The 20,000-nt window shown below is 46.6% G+C and overlaps 1 protein-coding gene across 1 annotated transcript in view; it reads left to right on the top strand.

The window, feature by feature from the left end:
* LOC133140879 (astrotactin-2-like) overlaps positions 1-20,000 on the top strand; it is a 408,973-nt gene that overhangs the window by 102,471 nt on the left and 286,502 nt on the right. The window contains exon 3 of the mRNA XM_061261152.1: positions 15,686-16,049. Within this exon, the coding sequence (XP_061117136.1) occupies positions 15,686-16,049 (364 nt within the window). The remainder of the gene's footprint in view (positions 1-15,685; positions 16,050-20,000) is intronic.

Raw genomic sequence — 20,000 nt, 5'->3', positions numbered from 1 at the left:
AATGATCAGAATTTTATTGGGTTTTGAACTGAAAGTTAACTGTTTTGAACAGAGTATCTAAATGTCTGCAAAATTTGCTGTATTTGTACAAACTTTTGCTGGTAGTGAACACTGACTGAGAGAGGTATTCATGAATTTTGGAAGAAGTGGTGATTGAATGCCTTTAGTATCAAAGCAATGCAAAAATATCCACAGTTTAGTTCACATAGTCTAATGATATGGTGAATGTGTTAAGTGTTTTGAAAAAGTGGACATGGTATTGAGACAAGTGTGAAAACGATTGTAAAAAACTGTAATGGGGCTGGATTTACAGACACAGATAAAAACATTTATTTTAACATGCAGTTATTTTGCATGTTACTGTATAGTACCTTTTTTAAACTGTCATTTCACGCTTTTCCTGATTCTGGCTTTCAGAAGTAACAGAACTGAAACAACCACAAGCTGCAGAGGACGCTTTACTTTGGTCTTTTTTTCTGTGATCTGAATTTGTGCTATTTAAAAAAGAATCTGCCAATCACTTTGTCTCTGTGTCAGGAACGCGGGACAGAGAAGCCAAACGCTGGCACAGGGATAATGTGAAAACAGAAGGCTTTAAAAATGAAAGGCAGATCCAGGCAGGCAGAGGTCAAAAAACAGCAAACGGGTATAAAGGGAGATCAAGATCAGGGAAAAACAGGCAGTGTTCAGGTAACAGGCAGGCAGTACACACAGGCCAAAATACAAAAACAATTCAGAAGCAGAATACAAATAATCCGGGCAGAGGTCGTAAACAGGGAAACCAAAACAGAGCAACAAACAGAAACGAATACAAATAATCCAGGCAGAGGTCGTAAACAGGGAACCCAAAACAGAACAACAAACAGAACAGAATACCGCACAGGTGAGGATAGACCCAGGGACAGGACAATAACAGGTAACACGTCAGATACAGGACACGACAAACTAGCAACAAGAACTGAAAAGGACAGGCTCAAACATAAAACTTAACAAGCACACAATGAGTAACAGGTGAAGCGAATGACAAGCGACAGGAAGGAAATGCATATGAGGAGTGGAAGGCGGAGACACAGGCGAAATTAATAAACAGGCTACGGAAAGAGAACAGGGACATAAGACACAAACTGCAAAGGAAAGAGAGAAGTGTTAGGAAGGGGAGTGAATACACTGAACACACGTGATTTTTCACCATCCTCCTCACTCGCTGTTTTTCTTTCCCTGCTGCTCTTTCTTCCGTTTTCTCCCACTCTTTGTTCTTGATGAAAATTGAAAGTGTTCAGAATGTGCATCTCCACGGAGAGCGCTCTGACGAATGAAGGGGACGGGGATGTTTATCAAGGCAAACACGTCTTATCTGAGCGCGGCGGTGAGACGGGAGGCCATGCCTCTCCACGGAGACGCGGTGAGCTGGGGACGCCTGCCTCTCTCTGGCGTTCAGTCTGCCCGAGCCCTCCTGTCTGATAGAGCCCCCACATACACTCACCGTGTGGGGGATCAATCTTCAGCTCCCTGGTAGAAGTTGGAGTAGTGAGCTAGCAGTGTGAAGTCGTGAGTTGGAGTAGTGAGATTGAAGTTTGGAGTTGTGAGGTGGCAGTGTGGAGTCGTGAGATTGAAGTTTTGTGTTGTGAGGGGGCAGTGTGTAGCTTTATGAGGTAGGGTTGTGAGGTGGCAGTGTGGAGGAGTTCGCTCTTTCCGCATACACTCACCTTGTGGGGCAGCAATCTTCAGCTTCCTACTTCACTTGTGTTTGTGTGTGTGTGTGTGTGTGTGTGTGTGTGTGCGTGTGCGCGTGTGTGTGTGGTTTTAAGTGCATTTGAGTGTGTTTGAGAGTTTGTGAAAGTTTTTGAAGCATTTTGCTGTGTGTGGGTGGGTGTGTCATGTGAAATAGCAGGAATAGCACTTCTTAATAAGGAGTGTTTGCCCGCAAATGATGGATCACTTCGCTTGTACAGCTCATTCAGTTCTAGGTCAGTTTGGAGCCATAACGACACACAGACCCTTCAGCACAGTGTGATCTATAAGTGTGATACTGAGGGTAAAGTCCCTGCAAGTATCTCTACGCCAAGGAGTGTCACTGTGTGGGAAACGCTGACTCCTCTTCTCTGTAAAGCGCTACACCACTGGCCCATGACTGAAGTGGAGTCCACATAATTTCTGTAAATAGCTATTTTTCGGCTGAGTTGCTTTAAAGTCACAGGCCATGGAAGCTTCTTGAGGACTATGTGTGTTTTGTCCAAGAAATGCAGAGTGATACAAATACAATTGGCTCTGATCTGTTTTGGGCAGGATACATAACTAAACATCTTGCTTAAAATCTTTATATGTCAATCAATCAATCAATCAATTTGTATTTGTATAGTGCTTTTAACAAAGCAGCTTCACAGAGAAACCGGTCCCCAAGAGTACGCCAAGGGCAACAGTGGCAAGGAAAAACTCCCTGGCTAACAGGAAGAAACCTCGAGCAGAACCTGACTCAGTAGGGGAACCCATCTGCCGCTGGTTGACACTGGTTTGTAGAGAGAAATAATAAAATAAAAGTACATAAATATCCAATTATAAACTTGAAGCAGAGATGAGGTAGAGGGATGGCAGGAACACCAATGGGTGGCACTGTCAGGCAAGGGGACAGGCTTGGTGCTCCAGCTGAATCAGCAGTGGCAGGAGGGAGTTGTACGGCTGGTCTTGGGCTGGAGCTCTGGGCCAGGAGGGGGTGCGCAGGAAAAGTTGGGCTAGAGCTCCGGGCAGGTGCCCAGAGCAGGGAGAAGAGGAAAGTAAGATCGTTAGGGGGTTCAGATGGTAATTGATCAATCACAGCAGGGGAGAGAGGTGTATGCGTGCAGTAATGAGAACCCCGTGAATAAAACACTGCCAAACCTCATCATCATCATCATCATCATCATCATCATCATCATCATCATCATCATCATCATCATCATCATCATCATCATCATCATCATCATCATCATCATCATCATCATCATCATCATCAATGTCAAAGCCATTAACATCATGTTCACTTAAAGAACTTTTTTTACTGCTGTTGAGTAGTGTGAGAACTTTGCCTCAATGTGTTAGCTCAGTGTTAGTTCGGTTTTTTAATTATTATTATTATTTCCATGCATATTATTGTTTGGCTTATCAGTGCTTTTTACCTGAATAATAATAATAATCAGATATGGTTTTGTAATGTGTGGATCTCAGAAACAGGGCAAGCACCATCCACCAGGAGACGGTGGGAAGTTCAAGCTGGAAGATGTTGTTTTACATTATGCAATATTTATGTCTGCATGTATTTAAGTATGCATGCATTCCTTTATTTAAATTGTATTCTATTTTAATTGCTGCAAGTAAAATCTCCATCTCATACAAATTCATTAAGCATAGGACTTTTGAAGTAGTGTTTGTGCCAATGCATAGAGTATTACCAGTCCTGTGAAATGTACCCTCACCCAGCACTTTATTAGGAACATTTGTACTTTATTACACCTACTTATTCATGCGATTTTCTAATCAGCCAATTGTGTGGCAGCAGTGCAATGCATACGATCATGTAGATACGGGTCAGGAGCTTCTGTTAATGTTCACATCAACCATCAGAATGGAGAAAAAATTTGATCTCAGTGACTTTGACCGTGGAATGATTGTTGGTGGCAGACAAGCTGGTTTGAGTATTTCAGAAACTGCTGATCTCCTGGGATTTTCACACACACTGGTCTCGAGAGTTTGCAAAGAATGGTGAAAAAAAAAAAAAAAAAAAGACATCCAGTGAGCAGCAGTTCATCAGACAGAAATGCCTGATGAGAGAGGTCACAGGAGAATGGCCAGACTGGTCAAAGCTGACAGGAAAGTGACAGTCAAAAGTGCATCTGACCACACCCTAAATGAGCTTGCGTGCTGCTCTTCAGACTCTGAGCTGAGAATGAAGATAGAGGCCTTTATGTGGGGGCCCTGTACGCATTACCCGTGTAGCTTACCCTCAATTTCAGCCGTGAACTTTTAAAAATAACATGGCCGCATCAGTACTCTTTCCAGAGGCGTTTCCAATCGTCTATAAAATGGGCTTTTGGGGCGAGCGCGTGAGCGTCGACTGCCGTGAGCCGCAGAACAGACGGAATTAGACGGGTGTCACTGCCCTAATGGGAAAAGTGCTGCCTCCGCACTTCTCCGCCCCTCTGTCTCAGCCCTCTAATTCCGCGTGAGAAATCCGAGCTTGCACGCGCTCCGGGCAAACTCTCCTTACGCTAACTTTGCCAGCGAAACGACGGGCCAAATTGAATCTCACATTGAGGAAGGTGACAGCCAAATGCCCTCACTTGTCAGAATCACTGCGTTGTCAGTTGGTCCCTGCACAATTCCACCATGACTGCACATGAAAAAAAAAAGTGGATTAGTCCCACCACAGAATATTAGATAATGATCCTCAAGACTTCCTTTGCTAAGTGCATGAAGTATCCGATTACCGTTTTATAATTAATTATTTTCCGTTTTCTATTAAAAATTAGACTGATTTGTGGTGTCTGTAATTATGTTGTGATGCTGTGATATTTATGGGTTTGAAAGAATCTCAACTGCATGCTCGCTGGGTCTTCGGAGTAAGGTGTGGAGGTGTAATTACATCACATTTGCTCTTACCCAGAGCGATGAACAGTTGATTAGACTTAAGCAGGAGACAATCCTCCCCTGGCGCAATGCAGGGTTAAGGGCCTTGCTCAAGGGCCCAACGGCTGTGCGGATCTTATTGTGGCTACACCGGGAATCGAACCGCCGACCTTGCGGGTCCCAGTCATGTACCTTAACCACTACGCTACAGGCCGCCCTGTAAATCCCCTTTGAGCCCCTGTGAAATGGAGAGTTGTCATGGGATGGGTTCAGTGTGCGGGATTAAAGTGGAAACTCTAACCAGGTGCTTCCACACGCTGCCCTGCAGACACGCGGGCGAATCGCTCGTCTGGGAACCCTGTGTATCCCCCCGTTTTCCCCTCCTGCGACTCTGCAGACAGGGCATCAGAAGGCGCGGCGGCCCTGTCAACACAGGTGATCTGTGAGCGGGAGCGGTGGGGAGGAGGCGGGCGGGAAGGTCGGCCCGTATCGATCCGCGGTGCCGGGGCCGCTGGGTCACGCCCGCTCCGGTACCGGGGCCTGTCAGCGGGCCGGGAGAACCCGCTCTGTTCTCAGCCCGGGGCCCGGAGGGAACGGACCCAGGGCTGCCCTCTCTGCTTTCAGCCACACGCTTTCTGCTCCCACCACCCCCCCCAGCTCCTCATGCAGTATTTATGTATTTACGTATTTCATTCTACTATAACAATGCTGCGGAAAGTTTGTGGCTTTAGAGCTAGTCCGTGGGCTGCTGTCTTGTACATCCGTTTTGACTCTTGCCATTATACTAAGGCCTTTTGAAGCGATTCTGCCGTATCATGGAGAGGTCCGTGGACTCGCGTTGATGTGGAAGCACAGTTTATTTTTCTTTGGCTTCTGTAACATTGTCTCTTTTAGGGGCCCTTCAGTCCAGGGTGCCGTGCTGAGTGCCGGGGGCAGACATGGGTCGAAAGTGTAATTGTTTCGGATTCAAATACTTTTCTGAGCTCCATTGCATTTGACTGGTACAATTGAACCTACCAAGAGGACCAGAAGGTGAGGTTTGCACTTTCTCATTTCATAGATTCCAATACACCAGAGCAAGCTCAGTAAAGCATGTCTCAATCCAGAACAATAATGTATTTTGAGACCTTTGAGAGGCTCTAACTGACATGTTTTACAAAAATGAGTTAGTGTCATGAATACGTGGTTCTTAGGGCACGATATATATACCCAGCACTTTATTAGGAACATTTTTACTTTTACCTTACCTTTACCTCTCCCGATACCTGTCTGTACCTGTATCACACAGACTGACCTCTCTCCATACCTGTCTGTACCTGGGCCACGTAGACTGACCACTCAGAGAGAGTACAATGTGTGAGAGAGAAGTGAAATGTGTGTCTGTATGTGTGTATTTATGTGTGTGTGTGTGTGTGTGTGTATGTGTGTGTGCGCGCGCGTCTGGGTGTGTGTGTGTGTATTTATGTGTGTGTGTGTATGTGTGTGTGCACACGTCTGGGTGTCTGGGTGTGTGTGTGTGTGTGTGTGTGTGTGTGTTTGGATCTTTTGTGAGGTGCATTGGCAGAGACAGCAGTATTCCTGCAGATCTGTCTCCTTGTCTTAAGCCCTAGTGAAAGACTGCTAATTATTTCTTTCAGGTATGCATATGCGCATATGGTGTGCGGGTCTATTTTAAGGTACTCTCAGCTTCAATGACATGCATAGCTGTGCTTTTCAAAGCCTTTTTTTCCCTCCACCAAGGAGCTTTTGGAAGGTCGTCTGCTGCTCTGTCTATCTGTCGGTCCTTGTGTCTGTCCGTGACAGAGATATCTGGAAAACTTATGGCCGAATTGTCATGAAATTCGCTGTGCACATTCAGGTTCCAAAGAGGAAGAAACATTTTGGTGTTTTTTTTCAAGTCTAAATCAGGCCAAATATTTGTTGAAAAGCAAATGCTAAGACATTTGCTGTGCACTTTCGTGAGATGGGAGATTGTTGTGCCTAGGCGGAGGTCTGCACTATGCTAAATGCACTCTAGTTTCTGTATTTAATGTATTTTTGTTATATTTAGGCTAATTTCAATCTAAATCCATTTTGTATGTTGTATCCCAAAAAAAAAAACGATGTTCTTCTAGCTGTGAAGACCTACAGTATATGTAAGTCTGGAAGTCAGCTGTTGCGTCTAGCCTGCCAAAGGATTCCTGATATGTCCACACTCATCTCAGTTCAGGTGGCTCCCTCATGTACAGATTGATCCTCTCTGAAGCGGCCCGTGAGTGTCTCTGTGGGAGTGTCCGGAAGCGTCCGCGCACAGTCCAGATGGCATGCATCTCCCCCGGCCGCTTCCTTCCTCCGCGATTAATGCGCAATATCTCAGCGTTTGTCATATTTTAATCTCCACCGATGCTCTGCTCGGGGGTTCATCTCCGTCCGCCCCCCGCCCCGCCTCGTGTTACCGCCGGCTGATTTGCGGCCGCCAGGGCGGACGGATAAGAGCCCCCGCGGAGATTAAAATGCAGCACAGACGTGGCTGAGTGGGCATCCATCATCCCGCCCGTTGGACGTGAGACACGGCTCGCAGCGGGGGGGCGGGAGAGGGGCCGCTCTCTGGACCGCCGCCCCGCCATCGCGCCGGACTCCCAGAGGGAGGGCGGAGAGGTGAAAGGCTAGCCCGCCCCGTGGCAACGACGGAACGGACAACGCGATGCGTCACCGGGCGTCCATCTTGGAACGGTCCCCTCCCAAAGAGCTGTGCGGTTTGAGAAGCTCAGCGTTTTAAAACCAGATGAAATTAAGAGAAATTGAATAAAACGTCAAAGGATTTCTGTTTGAAGAATGAACTACCGGAAAATGTATCCAAGAGAGGTCTGCTGGCTAATTATAGCGCATAGGGCAGACAGAGAGAAAGATAGTCAGGCGGACGGAAAGCACTTTCTCCAGGGCCAGACAGAAAGGGTAGCAATACAGAGATACAGACTCAATAATAATTAGATTGGTCATTTATATTTTAGCAAATTGCTTTGCATAATTTCCCAAACCCAGCTACAACTAAGATGGACTTTTTCACACTTTTACCTCTCCTTAAGACATGCTTATAACGTTTTCCATTGTTATCGGTGGTTCTGTGTCCATTTGTTATTTGTTGTTGTTTATTGAATGTAGTTGAATGCTCATATGTGCAGTTTTGTTCTTGTTTGTAAAACATGTTGTCGATAGAGTCTGCAGTTTCTGCACTGTACACACTTTCCCCATATACAGAATTACAGCGTGTCTATCTCTGACCGTTACACATCGTCTGCACTGTGAGTCGCTCTGGCCAAGAGAATCTGCTCAATGCCAGCAACACTGTTTAGTCATTGTTTTAGAGAACCAACCCAATATTGCACCGTTATCAATAATCATGCATGGCATTATCTCCCTTTCTCTGTCTCTCTCTCTCTCACACACACACACACACACACACCCACGCACACTCCCATACATACCCACGCACACCCACGCGCCCACACAGGCCCGCACACACACTCCCACATGCACACACACATGTGCACACACCCGCACACACACACTCCCACATACACACACACACACACACACACCCATACACACACAAACACACTCTCACATGCACACACACCCACACAAACATACTCCAACACACACACACACACACACACACACACACACACTTCTAGATGAGCAGCGGTATGCGTTAGCATCAGTGCTAGCATTCGCGTTACTGTTAGCGTTAGCATCAGTGCTAGCATTAGCGTTACCATTAGCGTTAGCATCAGTGCTAGCATTAGCGTTACCGTTAGCGTCAGTGCTAGCATTAGCGTTAGCGCTGCTTCAGCTCGCCGGCTGGGCTGTAAGTCACAGAGCAGAGCGGAGAGACAGCTGAGCACACAGTCTGTACCTCTCATCCCCACCTCACCTCCCCCTATCTCACACTCCTCCTCTTCTCTCCTCCCTCCCTTTCCACTATCCCGCCTTCTTCCTGTTCCTCCACTCCAGATTAAGCCATGAAAAGAATCAGGAGAGGTATTTAGCTTTATCCGATTATATTCAATTATGCAATTATGCCCACTTTTCTGCCATAATGCCGGAACTAAACTAGCACCTGCTGGGGTTTGGCGTTTGGCTGACCCAGCACAGCAAGATTGCTTTTCTCACTTATTTTTCAATAACCAAAACGGAACAGCAGCGAGAGACTCATTCCTCTGACTGCAGCTGCGCCCCCGCTAACAGGAAGCTAACTGCCTCTCGGCTTGTGACCGACGCTGAGGGTTTTCTGACAAAAGAATACTTAAAACTGAACTCTATTGTACTGCAATGCGTTATTATTTTTGTTGACGTGATCAACAGTGATGGTCTGTTTCACTTTAATTCTCCTCGCCATTATTTTAGTACAGACACCAACTGAAAAATGGCTAGCCAGCGGCACCGACAGGGTACCTGCAGCTGGGCCAATAATGCAAGTAATAGCATTAGACATAATCATCGATAATAATATCTGATTCGTGCCCTGGTTCCTGGTCCCAGATGAGAGTAGGGAAGCAGTATAATGACACCAGCATGAATATCCCAGCATGCATTGGGCAAGAGGCAGGAATATACCCTGAACGGCCACCAAGGGCACACATGCCAGTCACTCACACACTCATAACTACTGTGGGAGGAAGCAGTTATATTATATTAATATATATTTTATTAAGCACCTTTCTGGACACTCAAGGTCACTTTACCAGGGAATCAGGATAAGACAGAGTGTACAGAATTAATAAAGCAATAAAATAACAGATGTTGGGTCTTAAAGAGATTCAGCAAGGGAAAAACAAAGAAATCATAAAAACAAGTGAGAGAAGAGAGAAGAGTAAATGTGTGTGTGCGTGTGTGTGTGTGTCTGTGTGTGCGTCTGTGTGTGTGTGTGTGTATGTGTGTGTCTGTGTGTGCGTCTGTGTGTGTGTGTGTGTGTGTATGTGTGTGTGTGTGCGTGCGTGTGTATGTGTATGTGTATGTGTGTGTGTGTGTGTGTGTGTGTGTGTGTGTGTGTGTTTTCCAGAGGAGTGGTGTGTAGACAGGATGGCGGGTAGGTCAGAAGAGCAGGAGCTCACTGAACAGGAAGGTGATTGGCTCAGGAGAAGGTGAGTGGCTCAGGAGAAGGTGATTGGCTCAGAAGAAGGTCAGAGAGATAGGTGGGAGCGAGGTGGTGCAGGGCTCCGTGGGCACGGTGGAAGATGTTGAATTCATTTCAGAATTTAACTGGGAGAAATGGAGCATGTGGAGAGATGTGCTGATGTGCTTGTGTGGTTCCGTTTGGGTCACGGATCTCCCAGCAGACTTTTCAATTAGTCATTTGTTGAGAGCTCGATTCTGGGCATGCACAAGTCAATTCCAAAATTGCTCAAACGAGAAGCTTCTGCCGCTGCTTTTCTCCAGAAGCTCTGCTTATCATGAAATTATACTTCCATCCTATTCAATGCACTTCATGGTGACAGATATTACGTGCCCAAAGTGAGTTGGTATGAGAACTGCAGTAATCAGGCTGGTGTCTGTTGACATTGCTGTGGGCTTGACAAGTAGTATCTGTAACTGTAAGTAGTATCTCATCACATCTCCACACAGTTCTCCAGACCTCTCAGTATGTTTCTGTTCTACCCGCCCTGCCTTTACCCCCCGCTGGCCTCTACCCGCCCTGCCTTTACCCCTCCCTGGCCTCTACCCGCCCTGCCTTTACCCGCCCTGCCTTTACCCCCCGCTGGCCTCTACCCGCCCTGCCTTTACCCCCCGCTGGCCTCTACCCGCCCTGTCTTTAGCCCCCGCTGGCCTCTACCCGCCCTGCCTTTACCCCCCGCTGGCCTCTACCCGCCCTGCCTTTACCCCGCCCTGCCTTTACCCCCCGCTGGCCTCTACCTGCCCTGCCTTTACCCCCCCCTGGCCTCTACCCGCCCTACCTTTACCCCCCACTGGCCTCTACCCGCCCTGCCTTTACCCCCCACTGGCCTCTACCCGCCCTGCCTTTACCCCCCGCTGGCCTCTACCCGCCCTGCCTTTACCCCCCGCTGGCCTCTACCCGCCCTGCCTTTAGCCCCCGCTGAGTTTTTTCTCCTCACCATCTGAGGATTTTTTCTCTTTGTGACATACTTTTTGTGGAAAGCACTATGCAAATAAAATTGAATTGAATGATGGAGATGTGGTTAAATATACACAAAATAAATATGTGAGTGTGAGTGTGTGTGAGTGTGTGTGTTTGTACTTCCCTCCTTACATGCCTCCATGTGTGTGCATACATGTGTATCCTCAATGACCCTCCACCACATAAAAGAAAAAATCTTATATAAGAACATAATTATAGCATGCATTTAAGGGCAAATTACGAAGACGATTAATCAGTGTGTGTTTGTATGTGCCTACATGTGCACATTCATGCATGCCGTTTGTGTGCGCAGTTTGTGTGTGTGTCTGCACACGTCTGTGTGTTGGCATGCATGGGTATCACGCCGTTTAAAACCGAAACGCATGGTGAGCCAGGAGCCGCTAACCTGGCGTGCCGATGCTAACAGACTCAAACGGTCGCCCGATAGGCTACGCCTGTCATTCTCCTGCCTTCGTCCGGCAGGTTTTCAGAAGTGCTCCGTTGCTCCGGCCCTGTCGGGATAACAGATTACGGTAAACGGCTTACAGGACGCGGCGTCACCCGGCAGCCCCGTAGGACTCTGGCGAAGGGGACCGTGTCAGAGAGATGGACCACGGCCGGCAGCTGATGCAGCAGCAAACAGCACTCACTGGAGCCTGAAATAACCGCAAAGATCCGTACAAAGACAAATAGAGCCCACACTTCATACAGTTATATCATTTCATATGTCCGGAACTTTCCCAAAGCTTCTAATCCGAAGGTGGACGGAAAACCTTTATGAGATTTTACTCACCGAAATCAGAAAATTTTGTCTTCAAACTTTCATGAGAACTGAGGAGAAAGTCAAGACTGAAGTGAAGGAGGAAGTGACATCACGCGTGGAAGACGCACACTCCTGGCGTGGCTGCCTCGCACGCAGATTCTTAAATGTTTTTCTTTTATTCACCTCCAGACCGCAATGCCTCGTCCCGTATTGTCTGCGGCGCCGGCGTCGGTTTTATGTTCTCCGGGTTGGAAGCGCAGCCGAGGTCCCGAGGGACCGCCGTAATCCTGGGCTCTTCAGACCGGGCCGTGGAGTAGGTGTGAAATTAGACCCGGCTCACTTCCGCGGTTCTGGAGCGGTCGCCAGGGAAACGGCAGAGCGTGGTGGGTCCTGGGGGAGGCCGATGAAATTGGGTTTCAGGAAGCCCAACCCCCCGAGTCAAACGCCATTGGATTACGGAGGCTCTGCGTCACTTGCAAATTGCTTTTCCTGAGCTTGTCTGCTGTGGCACTGGATCATTTGAAATACTCGCAAAGTGCAAAGTGCTCGCCTTCTCGTCCTCTCGGTTGACTCGGTTGAACCAGGCAAGATCAATCGATCACAGAAATGTATTTGAATCAAAAATAATTATGTGCGCTCTGTTAGGTTTTGTGTTTTTCATGTTCTGTATTCTGCCTATGTTGTTAGCGTTTTTGTGTTTTTGTTACCTCCGTGCACACCGTAGTCTCCCTGTCACTTCATTAATTTGTTTCACCTGTTTCACTTCCTGATTGTTTCCCCAGCTGATTCCCATTCCCTCTCGTTACCTGTGTATAAAAAGCCCTCTGTTTGTGCAGTTAGTTGCCAGATTGTTATGTGTTTATTCCATACTCTCCAGTATTTCAATTTCGTATTGATACCTGTTTCGTCCCTGACCATTGAGTTTAGCCTATTCCTTCTGTATCGTTCTGTTCTAGTTTTTCGACCCATTGCCTGTGACCGCGACTATTCTTTGGATTATCCTCAATACATCTGTTTGCTGGAGATCTGACCCTTTACCTGGACTATCGCTTAGGAACTGCCTTATCCCTGCTATAACTGTTTGCTGCCTATTGACCCTCGCTGTACCAACCTACCCTGAGAAAATAAAGACCTTATTTTAAGTATTTGTGCACCCAAAGTGTGTCAAAATGACTGCCACATCGGTTTGTGTCATCTACCAGTGGCACAACAGAGTTATTGCATGTGTAGCACTGTTGGCTGTCATTCTGTCATTCCTGTCAATAAGGTTGGTCTGTATTGTATTGGTGGCTCCTCCAAGGTTTTCCTTCAATCAAACTAGAGTCCCATTATTAGAATAAAGAGACCAAAAAAATATAAATAATTTCTAATGTATTCACTGAAAATTGCTGTTAATGACTTAAACGCTCAAGCCTGTGGTTATTATACTCAGTTCAGTTGATTGGAGAAGATGACACTGGGAGTCTGGCTGGTGCACAGCTGTGGTGGTGACCTTGCTGGCTGGGTGGATGGTTTCAGGGTTTCCCTGCTCTTCTGAAATGGTTCCTTGGGGCAAAATGACCTCTGCTGATGGCAGGGACATAGCTTCCCTGCAGGTCCCTTTCACCAGTTGTTCCAGTTTAATGATAATAGCCAGCTCTTAAACCAGCAATGCACCTTCTAACCAGGCTACCAGCCAGTGCCAACACAGCCACAGTCAGAATCCCATACCCTCATCGACGGCTCACCCTGGGCTCAAGCCTTTATCGGGACCCTGCCCCATGTATTGCCCATTCATTTCTGATGCAGTACCACAACCAGGTACTCATGCTATCTGATGCAGTATCACAACCAGGTATTCATGCTATCTGATGCAATATCACAACCAGGCATACACGGTATCTGATACAATATCACAACCAGGCATACACGGTATCTGATACAATATCACAACCAGACGTCCATGACTTCTGATACAATATCACAACCAGGCATCCATGGCTTCTGATACAATATCACAACCAGACGTCCATGACTTCTGATACAATATCACAACCAGGCATCCATGACTTCTGATACAATATCACAACCAGGCATTCACAGTATCTGACACAATATCACAACCAGGCATCCATGACTTCTGATACAATATCACAACCAGGCATTCACAGTATCTGATACAATATCACAACCAGGCATCCATGGCTTCTGATACAATATCACAACCAGGCGTCCATGGCATCTGGATACAATATCACAACCAGGCATTCATGGCACCTGGCTTCTTGCCTGTCATTCTTTTGCTTCAAGAAATGTCTTGATACGGATAGGTCCCCACCAGCGCTTTATTTTCATTTGTATTTTTTTGTGTGATTGACGAACCCATTTGTCCGGTGTGTCTGCCCGTCGGTGGAGTCACAGGCGTCCTGAAGTTGGCGTGTGTATATCGGTGATGGACGCGTGTTTTTCCCCGCTTTGGGGAGCCGGCATTGTGAAGCGTGATTAATGGCGCGCTCTCCTCGTCGCTCCAGGCTGCGCGCGGAGACTGACGTGACCGAGCGGCGCTTCAGTCCTCCGGTCCTCCGGCGGCTCCTGACGGGTATTTAAAGACGGAGGAAAGAGAGAGAAAAGTTTTATCCTCCCGCAGCGGGGCCCGGCGCCGAGGCGTCGGGAGTCTCTCGCCGTCACCTGTTGTCACCGTCACTCAGGTGGACTGACAGGAGCCCTGAGTGCTCCGGGCACGCCCGCTCCATCTCGGCAATCCTGATTTAAGAGCCGCAACAGCCTCTGAGCCCGCGCCCGCGAACGCATAAACACGTTTGACAAATCAGTTACGACATTTAGAGAGAGAAAACATTCGCACTCGTGGCCGGAATGCAGCTGGTCTAATTCTCGATCCTTTTGACTATTGGCCTTGTGTCTCGTTTCTACGGAATTTCTTTATGATACAAATTTGTGTTATAATGATCAAGCAAAACAGTTCTTGATCAAATGCCAGCCCGAATCAAAAATCAAAACAACCCAAAATCATAACATGAGATTTGATAGCACGCATCTGAATGCCAGGCATCCAACTTTTTGCAATTAGCTCCATGGATCCGGGCAATCAATGTATCCATGGAGACAAATTGGGGAACACTCTTTACCCAGTGAGACCAGGACAGGGAGTGTGGTGGCTTCCATCTTTGTGCAAACATCTTTTTAGCAGCAGTGAGGCCAGCCAGCCATACACATTTAGAGGTGGAGATAAATCAAGTTTCAAATTGTCATTTAAAATTATTGCTCTGGGACAGCGTGGAATATTAGATAAGGTTACAGCCACTTGGTTACAGAACTGATTTGCAGGAGGGCCATCCCAAAACATTATGCATGAAGTTGTCAACAGACCCCTGTGGGGCATGAACTCATAAATCAGAGAACGAGCGAGCTTTATGATGTGACGTTCTCTGTCATGTGTTGTTAAGTGTAATGTAAAGCAAAATATTTGTGTCAGAAGCCCCCCGCCAGGCGGTAGGCCACACCGCTTCACTGGGCTCCAGTGGTTCTGCAGGATGAGTCACCAGGCAGCCATTTTGTCTGAGATTCCGTTCCGTGTTAGTCGGGAAGCGTCGCCGTGGTGATCAGCAGAGTCAGCGATGATATACTGTACAGCACCAGGGATTATTTGTGGGGCCAGTGATGATTTACTGTGGTAGTCACGCTGAGCCGTGACAGACATGGTTGATGATGACGACCGATGGGTGACAGGGATGATTGACAACGATAACTCACGGCGGGAGATTGACAACAGAGAACCAAAGTCTGCTCGTTTCCATCGCCGGTGAAACCTGAGAAAGAACCTCGTTCTAACAAAAAGAATAACGTAACAAAAATGAACGGTACAGTATTTATAACAACAAAAACAACTGTGGTTGCAATGATATTAACGACAATAAAGCAGTAATAACAATGTAATAGCAATGGTAATATTGATTGTATTCGGTATTGAGTATTCGGTCATCGTTATTGGTGTATCAGGGCCTGGAGTTCTGGCTGTGGCTGTGACAGCACTGGTGATATTCGGTAGCCTGCTGAGAAGGTGCGTTATCAATTTAAGAATTGGCTATCGTCATTAAACTGGAACAAATGGAAATTGCTGAGACTTCTTTTTCTCTCTCCCTCTCCCTCTCTCCCTCTCCCTCTCTCTCTCTCTCCCTCTCTCCCTCCCTCCCTCCCTCTCTCTCTCTCAGGGAGGCCTGATTGCGCTGCTCCTCCTCATCCTCCTCTTCGCGGTGGTGCTGTTCGCGCGCCGGCGGTGGTGCCGGCGCAGACGGGCTCCGCAGAAGAGCGCCAGCACGGAGGCCACGCACGAGATCCACTACATCCCGTCCGTCCTGCTGGGCCCGCAGGGCCGGGACAGCTTCCGCAGCGGCCGGCTGCAGCCGCACGGGGCCGCCATCGGCATGCCCATCCGCGAGACGCCCATCCTCGACAACTACGAGTGCGAGGAGGAGGAGGAGGACGAAGAGGAGGAGAGCGAGCGGCTGGAGAAGACCCCCGAGCTGGGGAGGCCGGGCGGCCGGGAGAACAGCCCCGGCCCGGAGACCCAGAGAGGTGAGCTGGCCTTCCTCCCGCTACACGCACTGCAGCTCCCCTCGTGATGCAAACCCGGAAGATGAAACTTAGGAACTTAACACCTAGAACTTTACCACCTCTCGCCCAGCATTACAGCATTGATTTCTGCGCCCTTAGCGGCCCGATTTTAAACAGATTTTAGGATGGGTCATGGAAAGAGCAGCATACTGGAGTAATCTTAATGTTGAAGACACGCTGAACGGAAGTTTGAGCAGCACTGGTTTCTGTGATGTGACGCATACGTGAGTGAAACGGCTCTTTTGGGGGAGGTTTTGGAGGGCCGGGAGTCGATTTGACTGACGCTAATGAGGAGGGGGAAGCAGAGCTGTAGTCTGCAGCTCCAGGGGGAAGAATACGCACCGCTGCATGAAAGGACAGTGATTGGAGGGGAACGGAAAATTGATCTGATGAATATTGAAACTAAATTATTTGATTTAAATTCACTGATACACAGTGACGTAACAAAATCTTGTAAAATCCAGTTTTCTAGGAAGTTGATGGAAAAAAAAATGTTGGTGTGAAAATACACAAGTATTAAAATGTTATCTTTTTTGGTAATATATAAGATGTGTTCGTAAGGTTATGAAGAATTGACTAAATTGAGGAAAAAGGTAATTTTGATTTCAGCTTGTCTTTAAAGTCCAAATGCCTGATGGCCTTTCTCGTGTTAAACTGCCAGCCCTTTGTATCCATCTCTTGAATGATCTGCACATTTGTGCTTAATATGTCCATGGTTATTCTATGACCTCCACTTGCATTTTTCTTCAGTCAGTTTTCAAGCTCAATTATAGTTTTATGTATCGGTCTTTTCCATTATTTAAAATCTTCACACTTTGGAAGTTTTTAATTTTTGGTAACTGAATTAAAAACGTTCAATTCTGAATACATCGATTTTTTAACTTCCTGTAGCACTGTGGTCCTCTCAGCTTGAATGAACACATTTTGCCTGGCCCCATTTGCTCAAAAAACATTGATTAATGCAGTGAATGAGTGATTAATGCAGTGAATGAGTGCTTCATGCAGTGAATGAGTGATTAATGCAGTGAATGAGTGCTTCATGCAGTGAATGAGTGATTAATGCAGTGAATGAGTGATTAATGCAGTGAATGAGTGATTAATGCAGTGAATGAGTGATTAATGCAGTGAATGAGTGAGTGTGCATGTGCGCGTGCGTGTGTGTGTGCGTGTGCGTGTGTGTGTGTGTACGTGCGTGCGTGTGTGTGTGCGCGTGTGTGTGTGTGCATGCGTGTGCGTGCGTGTGTGTGTGTGTGTGTGTGTGTGTGTGTGTGTGTGTGCGTGCCTGTGCGTGCGTGTGTGTGTGTGTGTGTGTGTGTGTGTGCGCGTGCGCGTGCGTGCGTGTGTGTGTGAGTGTGTGTGTGTGTGTGTGCGTGTGTGTGTGTGCGTGTGCCTGCTCCATCAGGTCGATATATACAGGTCAATACTACCAGGCAGAGCACTTGTGTTTCTCTCAGGATTTACATCCCAGGCCTGACACAGTGTAAGCACCTGTGCCTGCCCCCAGGGACTCTGTGTTTAAATAAACTGGCACTTACCCCTGATTTATTTCACCAACTACCACTTGTTTATTTTGAAACTGGACCTATTTCTCCCCCCGTCGAGTTGCTGAATCCCCAGTGGAGCCAGAATGACCGGTAAAGCTCTGCTGACTTATGATGCATTAAAATCAGCCTGTCACTGATGGAGTGATTAGCACCCAATGGGCCTCATGCTAGAACATTCTTTAACGTTTCTCTCACACGCTGAAGATACATGTCTCGCACTAGGCCACAGGTGAGGGAAAAGCATTATAAAATCACTGTCCGGTCAAAATTCAGTTAATACCGAAATTGCATTCCTGAAAATCATATGTACTGTATATACCATTCACCTAAATTTATGACTTAAAATTGTTGTGTAGATATGTTACATTTTCTTTAATATTTGTGACATTTGCTGTTCTTAATTGAATGCACATTAATGTGACTTCCCTAAAACCATAATTAGTGTCCCAAAAATTCCATATGAGGCCAGTTGTTCTGCTCTGTCTAACCGGAAAAATCTTTGACAAAAACAGCTCCTAAAAACCTCAAGAAAACCTGATAACTTCGCAAGTTCAGAGATAGAGGCGCTCCTATCGGATAACTCAAAGCGTAAGAATGTAATTTCCCAAAGCGTTATCAGTGGAATTAAAGGACCAGCCAGACGAAAAGAAAGGCAAAAGAAACGGACGCAGTCGGTGTGGAAACCAGAAGGGCACACAGGGGCATGCAGTTGGAGGAAAGATTCCCAGCCTCAATCCATAAACAGGAAGCTCAGAGTCTCGCATTTCCATCTGAAGCTTGGTGCTAAAACCCGAAGGGTCTTTCTTTGACTGGTAGGTATGAGAGGGCTGGTGAAACCTCCAAATCCCGCCAATAGTGAACCAGTCGGCCTTGGAAAAAAAGGCAAGCACATCGGTAGTGTATTATTAATAATTTTACAATTCTGGTTTTTAGTAGTTTTTTTCTGCAGCGGCAGTTGAATGTCTGAAATACAAGGTAATCATCTGGAAAGAGACACATTTGTCACCCCGGCCGGAGATCTTCCCGTGTTTCTTTGTGATATGTTTTCTATTTGAGCTGGTAAATAATTCAGACCAGGGAGGACAGAGCAGACGGCTGATTTCAGCGTTTATTTCCCTGCTCTGCATTTCTGCAGCTAAGCTGAACCGCGCATCACGTTCAGCAGCCCTCCTCATAACATACGTTCTGGATCAAACCTCACAAAGAGTGCGTACACATAGGTTCAGGTTCACAGCGGTGGCTCGATAAGGGCGTTCTCCCTGATTCTTTATCACGGTCTTCAAACCAGAGACCTGCTTCTTCACTCTCTCCCTCTCTCTCTGTCTCTCTCAGGGGAGTCAAATTTGTGCATTTGTGCAATTACTGAAGCTTTCCGCCCAAAATAAATCATGCAGCATATTTGAACCGACGATGGTCATATTTGGGTCTCTGGATTAAAACCTACTGGAAATACTTACAGACCAACAGTATTTCAGACTGGAGGAACAATGGCCAGCTGGGTGTCTATAGCCTGTTCCCTGAGTATGAATCTCAGTAGGGTTGGATCAACGGCTCTTTTGTTAAGAATCAAATACACAAGGCATTTTTTTATATATAGATGCATATTTTTATTATTATAATTTTACTTTAATTTAGCATATTTCTCAATGATGCACTGAGAGGTGTGAGTCCTATGAGTCAGCTTGCTGACTGCCACAAGCTTTGTTGACATTTGCATTCATATTACTGTACAAAATAATTTGCCATTTGTAATTGACACTTACAAACATTAGCACACTTCCTGCCAAAATTGGCACCCTTAATAAATATGAGCAAAGCAGACTGTATTATTCAAACAACACAAGTAATTAGCTATATTGTGCACTCAAAAAATTGGAAATGTTCCAATGCTGAACTTCGCTGCATGGGTCAGATGAGACTTTTTGGGCATATTTTCCAATGGTGTGTTTGGGATCAGAAAAAGGAAGCCTACGCTAACATGGCATTGTTCTTGCGGTGAAATATGTCGATGGATCTTTGATGTTATGTTAGGGAGCTTTTTGCATCTATTGATTTGAGGGCTCTTGTTAAGGTCAGTGAAATCACGAAGACATTTTGTCCAAAAACAGGTTCAAACCTGATTGCAGATGTTCTTTTCTGTAAGAGAGTAATCGCAATACCTCAAAGTAAAATGATAACTGGCCAATGTACCACAATTCTTTGGTTTCGCAATGACATCACTATCTCTCTGAGAAATTGACCATTAGCAAAATGGCCTCCTTAGTGACTGTTGCTATGTACTACAGAAGTCCAATATGTGTGCCACATTTGGATGACGCTGACAGCATCTGCTTAAGCCTTACCTCCAGCAATTACACAAGTATAATCC

This window comes from Conger conger, chromosome 11 (assembly GCF_963514075.1).
Source record: "Conger conger chromosome 11, fConCon1.1, whole genome shotgun sequence".
NCBI classification, from domain to species: Eukaryota; Metazoa; Chordata; class Actinopteri; order Anguilliformes; family Congridae; genus Conger; species Conger conger.
This window is presented reverse-complemented; position numbering and strand designations above follow the sequence as displayed.